The sequence below is a fragment of the Vidua macroura genome, chromosome 4, assembly GCF_024509145.1.
Source record: "Vidua macroura isolate BioBank_ID:100142 chromosome 4, ASM2450914v1, whole genome shotgun sequence".
Taxonomy (NCBI): domain Eukaryota; kingdom Metazoa; phylum Chordata; class Aves; order Passeriformes; family Viduidae; genus Vidua; species Vidua macroura.
In genome coordinates, this window is record NC_071574.1 from 14,327,276 (window position 1) to 14,338,537 (window position 11,262).

General features: G+C 37.9%; 1 protein-coding gene across 1 annotated transcript in view; it reads right to left on the reverse strand.

Moving 5' to 3' along the window:
- Window positions 1-11,262, reverse strand: part of FAT4 (FAT atypical cadherin 4) — a 122,978-nt gene that overhangs the window by 13,437 nt on the left and 98,279 nt on the right. The window contains exons 10-12 of the mRNA XM_053975690.1: window positions 6,634-6,738; window positions 4,771-5,078; window positions 637-722 (exon numbers count right to left, since the gene is read on the reverse strand). Of these exons, the coding sequence (XP_053831665.1) occupies window positions 637-722; window positions 4,771-5,078; window positions 6,634-6,738 (499 nt within the window). The remainder of the gene's footprint in view (window positions 1-636; window positions 723-4,770; window positions 5,079-6,633; window positions 6,739-11,262) is intronic.

The window sequence follows — 11,262 nt, forward strand, 5'->3', positions numbered from 1 at the left end:
ATTGTAAGAAATTAGCCAAAGTGATTGGGATTAAAGTTATTGTTATCTCCAAAGATGCAACCCAAAGGCTACTGAGTTAGTTACAGTAAACACCAGAAATAAAGTTTGATTTATTTACTGGACTGTTTGTGAACTGAAAACTGTAACAGAAAACACTTGAAAACAATGTCAAAGTAATTACTGTTAATATTTTTTTAATGACAGCACTAATCAGGTGGTTTTATTTCCTACATCTTTATGAGCAATGAGAGTTGCATTTTAAATAAATACATTACCCCAAATCATTAGGCAATAGATCTTAACCTCATTTATCCCACAGTGCAGACTACTCATGGCCATGCATTTCCTGACTGCCACCAGAGCCTGGGGACAGAGATGGTGTCGAGAACTGGGGGTTTCTGAACAAACTCCTTGTTATGATCCAGTTCCATGCAGAAATGTAGCCTGACCTAGCAAGCAGCAGCACATGAAGAAAATTTAATTTGCTTCCGCAAAGATGGAAGAAACTGACACTTGGGAGCCTTATCATTACTCCAACTTTCTCTGGTTTACAGGGAGATTTCTTCTTAACTTATTTAAAAAAAAAAAATCCCACCCAAACCTCAAACTAACCCCACAAAATGAAGAAATATTTACCAGTCAGTCGAAACAGCAACACTGCTAACAGTGCAGTAGCCTGGCTCCTGGTCCTCCGAGCAGGAATCCACCGTCAGGGATGCCGCCTGCAAAAGGCACACACACAAATATGCTGAATATTACAAAGCTTTAGTCCCAAACCACATGAACTACTTATGCCTAACTGCATTATATTAAGGACTTGGCTAGAAAGGAGCACTTGTATGTCACAATGTCACTCGGGATTGCAGGGTGCTTTGGAGCCACTGCTCAACTCCACACTGCCAGCACAGCATGGACACCACCAAGGTGTGGATACGAACAGAGAGGAAACCAGTTGTCTGCTTCATACAGAGATGGAGTTAAACACCAATTTTTCACATTTGGGCAGGGTTTCTCTCTTATTTGCTTTACTCCTGGACACTCAAGTTATTTTGGTTCATACCATATCCTACTCCTGACATGGTTCAGATAATCTGAGCAAAAAGCTGCCCCTTCCGATCACAGAGGGAGTTCCTTCAGGGAACTTTACCATGACATTAAACATATTGAACTTGATAAAAAAGCATGTTACAAAAGCTGGGAGTATACATTGAGATTACCAGTTAAAAAAAATGAACCTGGGAATACAAACACAGAGATTACTAGTTTAAAATAATATCCAACCACTCAATAAAACTCAAAAAGTAACCAAATGGACCTGCTTTGACTAAGAGGTCATGAGGGATCTCAACTTTGACAATGGAGAAGCATCTGGACACCTAGAGTGGGACCAAGCTGATGTTTAGAGAAGTACCAGGCATTACCACTACTTACAGCAGTCTTACTCATTAATTATTATTATTATTACTATTTTTATCCCCAAGCCATCAAGTCCCAGACAACAAGGTTGCCTCAACCTGGTGTAGTGGAAGGTGTCTGTGCCCACAACAGGGGGGTTGGAACCAGATGATCTTTAAGGTTCTTTCCAACCCAAACCATTCTGTGATTCTGTGACTATCCATCCAACTTATTTACACTGAAGCTACTCATGGTACTTCTATTTGTAATCTATAAAAGTTTAACCAAAGCTGTCACTAAAATAATGAAATAACTCCTGCTGATTTGAAAAGGAGTTTTTATTTTATTCCTTATTTAGCAAAGAATTGTCCCCACAGTGATTTATTAATAACAGATGCGCTGAAAAAAAGAAATCCCAACCAACCCTGAAGGTTAGTTTTTCCTTAAAACAAATTTTCAGAAAAATAAACATAATCCACGTTGTACATCTCCTCATGTTTCAGCTAGATGTGTGGTACAGTTTTACAGCAAATTTAAATCAAATGCCACCTTTAAAAATGCCTGGGTTTATATTTTGATTTAGATTGCTTTATGGGAGTTGATCAAGTAGCACTGGCTATCAGTACATCATTACTCTGCAGAGGTTTTTTCCACTGCCTGCAAATAAGTTTGGTAACAACAGCCTGTTGAAATCCCCACGGATTGGCCATGCTAGCTCCAAATACATGCTGCAGGCTCATGCACTGTACTGACCAGATAAATTCAGAGCTCTTAGCCCTAAATCATACCCTACAGTACGATTAAATTGTTCAATCTGCTATTTTTAATGGAAGCTTATCTTGAATTTCTTTCCATACAAATGAGCAAAGTGCTTCTCCCAAGAAATATCAGTCTGCAGTTCCAAAGCAGATTATAGCCCTGTGTAAATGAAACAATTCAGAGAAAGAATAATAAGCTGGCTGCTCTGTATGCCACCACATGCATACATATTTTTCCTTCAGAACATCAACAACAAAAACTGAAATGAGTTTTTTGTTCTTAGCTCAATCAGCATAATCTCCCTAACTTACATCGCTATGTGCTCTGCAAGCCAAGCTCCAGCCCCAGCTGAAGGGCTGGATATTTGAGAATATATTTTACTTGGAACAGAGTTCATACAATTTATTTTCTAATGTTAGTCAAATGTTCCTGCTTGTTACTTAAGCATTACTCTACAGTTACCTTGCCACATTATGAGCCTTTCTATCCTGTCACTTTGCAATAGCTCAGGACTGACAACTTAATGATTTTACCAGTTTCCGATAAAATCCCACTGTTGTGTTGTAGGAAATGACAGATTTGGAATCCTAAAGGGGGCCTATTTTATCCACTTTTGGACACCTGGGAGACATTTTTCCTGCAGCAGAAATATCTAAGACAAAGGCAATTCTCTTCACATACTGTTTGTAAACAGCTGACATTACTGAATAGGTTTAAACATTAAAAACAAACAAACAAAAAATCATACAAAGGTATAGGTTATCTTAAATATTTGCTTTTAGCCTGAAGCATTCATAGCTGAAATTTCTATAAATAGCCCTTTTTATGTTCTCTCTTCTTCTCTAGTCTTCTGGCACACTGACAAGTAAAACATTTTCTTTCTGTGGGTTTTTTTTTTTTTTTTCAGTGTACCTCATTTTATTTGTTGCAACTTTTACTCTGCGTCCCTACACTTAGTCATTTACATTTTATTTATAGAAGTAACATTCTGCTTTCGTTACTAAAATGGGAACCTGGCACATATCAAGATTAAAGTGCACCATCGGGCTTTATCATTAGGAAGCTGTGATGTAAATTATTATTAAATTTGCAAGATACAAATTGAATATCTGATATCAAAGTACATTAAACCAAAGTCATTGCTCAACATCACAATTATCCTTCATTTTTATTTGGATATGTAAGTTCTAAAAATACACACAAATTGGATTTGCAAATCCAGCTGAAGACTGGATTTCACAGAACCATAGAATCCTTAATGGTGGAAAAGATCTGCAAGAGTCCAAACACTAAGCCAGCACTGTCAAGGCCACCACTAAACCATGTCCCCAGCTGTCACATCTACACATATTTTTAATACCTCCAGGGATGGTGACTCAACCACTTCCCTGGGCAGCCTGTTCCAGGCATTGACAACCCTTTTGGGGAAGAACTCTTTATTAATATTCACTCTAAACCTCCCCTGCTGCAACTTGAGGCTATTTCCTCTTGTCCTGTTGCTTGTAACTTGGAAGAAGAGACCAACACCCAGAATAAACGGAGATACCAGGTCTTGCACAATGAACTGAAATGGAGTTTTGGGCTCAAGTCTCTGCAAGGACTAGAAGGGAGACACACTGGGTAGAAGAGTTTACTGCTTTTATTCCCTCCATCACTTCTAGCTTGAAATATACAAACCAAAATGGGGAACCCCATTGTATATTATTGCTCTATGACTTTAATTCCAAACGTGAATTCCATGTATGCTGGCCATTTCTGCCTGGGAAGGGAACTGTTGGGCAATAGCTACTGATTATGGATGGTGAAAAGATTTGGTTTCATGTCTAACTAAAACACTGGAGTCAAAAAACTTGGCTTGGATTCAAAGAGCATTTGGTTTATGTTCTGCTTTGGAAATATTATTTAAAAAATGAGAGAAGAGGAATAGAAAACATTTACTGGAGAAAAAAAAGGCAGGAGAGAGGTCAGAATGCCAGGCATATGGCAGTCAGTTGTCCCAGTTTTTGGCAGAGTTCCTCAACTCTGATGCATTCTGCGGGACAGAGAAGTAACCTCCCTCCTTCCCCTCAAAAAATTCTTTTAATGTAGCACCTTTTAACTTTTTACATGTATGCTACAGAGGAAAACCAGGCTCCCAGTCTAATGAGATTGGAAAAATGTCTGAATTAGCTCAAGGAGGTCATGGATGCCTATAATTTTAAGTCTGTCCACTCCTATTTTCCAAATGTTAAGAAAAATTATTTTGAGGCTTTTTGCAATTACTGTGGTTAATTAGCATTCCCTTATAATCATCCCTGTAATCTACAGCAGTTAATTAGCCCTGCGCATAATCATCTATGTCATTAATTATTCCTGGGTCTCATTTTTCACATTGAGAGTATGGGGGCACTTTGCACATGTTTTTTTCATTTTACTTTATCATTATCATACTAAACAAACCACCAACAGGACTTTGAGTCAGTTGGAATAAGGCAGAAACGAAGGAGGTTTTTTCCCAAAGTTGGAGTTTCTGCTAGCAAACGCAACGTCACTAATTTCATGTTCCTCTGAGTTCGCCTGGAAGCCAAAGGGATTTGGCTGAACTCACCTTAAAATCCTCATTTTAGCATTTCTTACCATTCCAGCCCGGCGGGCGATGGCAGTGTGGAACTGTCCATCAGACACCTTCTTAGCTGTGGTGAGCTTGTACGTGCCACCGCCCAGGTTGTAGGAGAACCTCAGCCTCCCTTCCACTATCTCCAGCGCCAGGAATTCCGCCCGCTCTCCAGTCTGGTTGTCGTAGTTATACAGCAGCAAGGCATTACTCTTTATGGTGGCAAACTTTATGTAGATGTAATTATTGTTGGGATCCATACTGGGGAACTCCATGTAGGACAGCTCTTCAAATCCGTAACTGTTGAGCTCGCAGTGATTCCCAAAAACACCTGAAAAATGAGAAGCGAAGTCTGGAATTGGGCAGTTTTTTCCTCATCGTGCCTTCTCCCACGAGCGAAGTATGGATGTGCTCTCCACATGGCTGTGGAACCCCTAACGTACAATTTAAATCACACAACCAAGAGAAGATTGCTATTACCCACAGCTGGGTGCTGAGGCACATTATATTTAAACTTAAAAATTGAGGCACAAAGGACAGATGCAGCTATTGAAAAAGCACTTCTGTGGCTTCTTCAGAAAAGACCAAACCAAGCCAACTTGACAGCTCTGTCAAGACATGGTTGTTAATTATCATCAGGCATTTATTAATCGAGCTCTGGAAATAAATGTGCAAGTTGAGTTTATTTTTCGCTCTGTGGCTGTTATCTGAACTGTTTCTCACTGGGTGGTTCATTTTTTATACTTATGAAATAAGCATATGCATGATTAAAATATTGTCTCCTCATGTTTTTACTGATATTCATATTTTGGTGCATTCTACATATTTCTTTTCAGATCTCTGTCACATAATTTCCCCTGATTTTTCTTTTACTGCAGCAACAATGGGGAAAAAACCCTGATTTAATTTATGAATATTACTTACATTTACATTCGGAAATTAATAAACCCTGAGGAAATGTACAATAAAGGAAATAAAAGGGAATAGAGAAATTATTCCACATGTTAATAGAAAAACATATTCAGCACTAGTTACAAATGCATATTGAGAATTATACTTTTGTGAGAGGGTTTTCAGCAACCTTAAAGCACTGTAGATGATTTTTGGATATTTCTGGTTTTTTTATTAATTTGTTACATTTGCTTTCATACTTTTCCATATGAACAATGGCAATTCTGGATTAATCTGCATTCAGAATCAATCTTGCTGCAATCGTGTCACGATGCCTTAAAATATCCGTGTTGCTCTATGTTTTTATTGGGTTCATTCCACAAACCAAATCTGGGATAATTAAATTCTAAAAATTATGATACTATTTTGGCACTACTATATGCTTTTCTGATGTAAAATACTGATGTTATTTGCAGTGGTCTTACTCTTCAGCTCCACTAAAAGTGCCTGTTATCCATCAGGAGAGCTTTGTTATCATCATACTTCCTCCTTCAGACTGAACTTTGGATATTCTTGGTGGTGAAGGTACTTCAGCCCTGATCCAGCTGTGGTCAAGTAAAGTTTCATCTTTAGGAAGCCAATGGCCTTGATTTAAGTATTTCAAGCATCCATTCTCTTACTTTTGGACAGTTATCTCTATCTCTCTAATCAGAAACATTCTTTCAAATTTTTAGGCACTGAGTTGTTTGGCTGGGTCTTATGTTTTTTCTGTGAGAGATAAAGGACCTGCTACTAAGAATGACAAATATGTATTTGTTGTCACCACATCACTTTTTAATTTTCTTTTGGAGAAAAATGAGTTAATTGAACCTCTAAATACATGCATTTTTTCCAGACTTTGAATAATTTTCAAACCAGAAATCATTTATGCAGGTAAAAATAAATAGAAATATGAATAGAGAAAGGGGAGATGAAGAGGAGAGAAGGGTACTCACCAAAGGGACAGTGGCAGAAATACCCCTCCAGCCCACTTTGGCAGGACCCACCATTGAAACACGGGTTACACTCACAGTAGTTGACAGTGGAGTCACATGTTTTCCCTGTGATAAGGGAACAAAAGCAATTTCCAGGTCAGACTATTCAGGGAAATAGGAAAGTCAGGCTGGTGTTGTAGGTAACGAGGTTATGAACACATGGCCAGGAGAGATGGTGCCATGGACCAGCTTGGGGATGGATAGAGGAATCACAGACAGGATGCTGGGCTGCTCCCAGCCCTGCCATAGGCATAATGTGTGGCACAGAGAAAATAACTCTATTATTTGAGTGTCTCATTGTGATTATAGGTACTGGTGGACTGTTGTTTTAATTGAATCATTTTATTAACTGGTGTCTATAAAAGAGAGATAATGCAATTAAAGGCAATGCTGAAATAAAGAACTGTAAAAATGTATCTTTTTTTCTCCCTGTTGAGTGCAATATACTCATGAGTGCAAAGGAGATACAGACAGTCCTTGCTGGACCCTGCACAAGCAGGTCATGCTGAACAGAGGCTGCTATTGTACATTATATGATTTTTCTTATTTTTCCTCATCAATTACAACCTCCTTCCTGACTTGGAGAGACCACAGTCCTCTGGAGCTAAAACAAGCTACCCTGGATACAGTCCTTTCTAAGCAGACATTGTCACATGTGGTAAATATTATTCCCCAGAGAACAAACTGAAGTCACATAATTCATTTCAACAAGGAAGGGAACCAAGAGAAAAAGTGAAGATTTTAACAGACACCAAATACAGACACACATATTCTCTGCAAAAAACTAAAATCTTCTTTGCATGGAAACATTAACTATAAAAATATTGCTCTTCATTTCTAAGGTTTTCATTGTTTGGCTTTGATGAGTTTAGCAACACTTCACTACATCCCACTCCTGGAACCTGTCTTCCTGTTGCCAGCAGTGCCAGCCTTCACTGTCTATGCTCAGCAAAAACTTCAAAGTGTTGTTATGTTTGTCCTGCCTGTTTCACTGCAAAAATTCCCAAAAGCAGCCACAGTCTTCCAGACTTCTCCTGAACTTCATCTCAGCCAGGCTATATGCACAAAGCAAGGGCTAAGATTGTCTTAATGCTTCTTTCTGCATTGATAATTAATTGTTTTACTTCTTACACCATATGCATACATTTAAGTTAAAAGCTTGCACAGAGGGTGTCCATTCTTGTATGTCACATATATCTTGTAATTTTACATCTCCCATGACAGGAATGCACCAGCCCTTAGAGGTTGTTGGTGCAACTTAAAACTGTAGCAAACCAGGACTGTGCTTTACAAACTCTGCTACCTTTTTCAGAGTTTAACAACCTGAGTTACATAATGAAGAAAACCTCTTGTTTCTCCCCCCTCTTCTACTTTTTTGTTTAACCTACAGTTTGCAAGCAGCTCTTCCATGTGAGCAGCAGCTCTCCATGTGTGACTGCAAGCAGGGTGGAAATGGAGCGCTGGAGGATTCCTGCGGTTAATACGTCACTTGTAGATGCACCATAAATCCAGGAAACTTTTCCAGTGTCTGAATCTAATTATGCTTTGGGGGTATTTATTTATGTTTTATTCTCTAATGGGCATGACTGAAGGATGAGCTAACTTTTTATGTGAGATTTTGCTGTTTTCTTTGTTTTCAATTTATGGTCCGTAGTAGACATCTTTGACTCATGAAGGAGAGCACATAGCAAGAGTGAGACAGATATGCTTAAAATAGCTCAGTGATGCTGCTCAGTTTTCACAAAAAATCAAGTGGAGCTAAACAGGCTTACTCAGATTTTTGCAATTCAATCTAACTAAATACTCTTCTTTTTCTCAGCTGACATTAAAGCTGGCACATTTGCTGAGTCAGCAAGAGAATATGGATATTTATTTCAGCTGCACTTACTTTAACCAATGAATAACAGCATCTTCTTTATGTTTAACTGTTGTTTGAAGAGCTCTTGAAACCAATAGAAGTGTGTTTAGAATAACAGAATTATGGAATCATAGAATAATTTGGGTTGGAAAGGGCCTTAAAAACCATCTTGTTCCAACCCCCTACCATGGGCAGGGACATCTTCCACGAGACCAAGTTGCTCACAATCCCATCCAAATAGGCCTAAATGAAAATTTAAGTTAGCTGAGTTTATAGATCAATTCTTGGCTGAAATTCTGAAAGATGCAAGGTATTCATTTCTGCATCAGAAAGATCTTTTTCTGAAGACCGTGAAAATTAGGAGAATGCTGGATAATTGGTAACAGACAGCATTCAACATTTATCATTCATCACCTCCAGCTGATGTTATCACAGGCAGGGGCTTATGCAAAAATCTAAGTTACTCAGACTTTTTTTTTTTTTTGTTAATTGAAAAATGTAGCAGGAACAGATACCAGCTGATTGTTCTTCAGTTAAAATTTCAGCTGATTTGGGAGTTTTAGCTTTTGTGGTTCTCTGTGTCCATCTTTTAAAGTGGTTGTTCTAGCATTCTAATCTTGCATTTGAAACAATTTCACAAACATATATTCCTTCATCTTAATGAATCCTGGAAAACAGGAAATGAAGGGTTCAAAGGAAGGGCAGACAACTACTGTAAATCACCAAGCATATTCCCTCCAGAAAGCGATTATTTTAAAAACAAAACCTCTTCATCATTAAGAGATATAATTATAACAGATTGTTCAAACCCTAATGATGTTGCTCTGAGGTAATCAGTCTTTATAATCCTATCTAGTGAAAAAAATGACATTACCTTTTGCAGTATGATGAAGTGAAATGCAGCTGACAAAACATAATAAATCAAGGAAAAGTAAGACTCAGTTTTCAGGTACACCATTATAAAGGTCTACAGCTCATGTACTCTAATTTACAGTGAACAAAGAGTCTTTCCCAGAAAATTCTAATTTCTACTTCCATGCACTACCATGTAAATGTTATTTTTTTTACGAAGCATGCAAATTCAATTATGAGACTGTATTTGCATTCCAACAGAAGAAGCAAAACTATGTATATGGGGAACTGAATTAGAAATCCACTATTGTGGATGCCTCTTTTTTGTTGTTGTTGAGGCACTGAAGAAACAATTCATGAAGAAACAGTTTGAGACTTTATTTTTACATCTACTGTGGCTATCTTTAATCACATATGAATGCAAATTAAGAGCCCAAGCAGCTGTGTTCTCTTTCTGTTGGCAGTATAATAATGACATAATAGCCTCTATGTCAAGCATTCTCAATCAGTACACTGACATTTGTTTGCAGAACCTATTGAATATTTAATTTGAAGAATTTCAACTATGCTTTTGTAGACATAAAATGTCTACATATACTGCATGATAGTTGTGATCTTATCTAATAAGCTCTGTTGATATTAAACTCCAAAGATATTTTGTCTTTTAATTACACTGGTGCCATTTGTTTTCTGTCTTGATCAATTAATCTCAGGACACTTTAATAACTCTTGATTCTGCAGTGGCCAACTGATTAAACAACATCTGACTCCCAAATAGAAACGTCTGCCTCAGTGGCAATCTATTTTAAGGTTATTTGTGTTGACAAGGAGTTTAAGAAAGCTCCTATCAGATGCCACATTTAATTCATGGCATGAAAGAAATCCAACACTTCAAACTCTAAGAGTCTCTCATCACATTCTCTTAGTAAAAATACTCATCTTTTTTTTTTAAACTTGTCACATGCAGTGCTTGATTTTTAGCTGACATAAGGGTTGAGCATTAATGTACAAATTTAATACCAGAAGAAATCAGCTGGATGCTTCATAAATGTTTCAAATTACAGTCTAGAGGAATACACTGTAGTTTGCTGCTAGAGTTAATGAAGTGTTTTGCTTCACTGCAACAGCAAATGCACACCCATGTACTCTCCGGTGCTAATGACCTCAAGAGTTACAGGGCATAGGTGCTCTAGAATTATTTTGCCATGCCCCTGGCAAAATAACTTGATATGCTGATACAACATGAAACAAAATCCTAGATTGGTAACTTAATTAGAACTGCTTGTCAATTAACAGCAATTGCTCCTGACCTGAGGCTCAGGAGCATATTTGTGAGGTTCATGCAGAAGATCTCATCAGCGTCCTTGATACTGCACTGAATATGTATCCACTGCTGCAGCTGTGATTTAAATTAAGAAATTAAACCTCTACTTTGAAATTAACTTCCTCCTCCATTCTCTCCTGCACAGACTCACTATAAGTAAAAAAAACCCAAAGGAACAGTGGATCCCCTGATCCTTTGATGGGTTACAGGTGATTTGCGGTGGTGGCAAGTCCCACACCAGAATGGACACAGATGTGCTGAGCTGGGCTGCCCTGGGGCTTCTTGAATGCAGAAATACTCCTTAGAAAAGGCACTGAAAGCCTTACCTAATCTCCTCTGGTTAGATTTTTTTTTTTCTGATTTCTAAGAAAAGTCGCTATAAGCACTGGATAAAATTGTTCAGACCTTCCTTAAATATCCTTCTCATGGCAGAAGCACAGACCAGCCTGCTTTTTTGGGTTACAATGCTGCTGTGTTTGAATGTGTAATAAATATCAGAGAAAAAATACTCAGAAGGGATAGACATTTCTGCACTTAATGAAAAAAATAAATGACA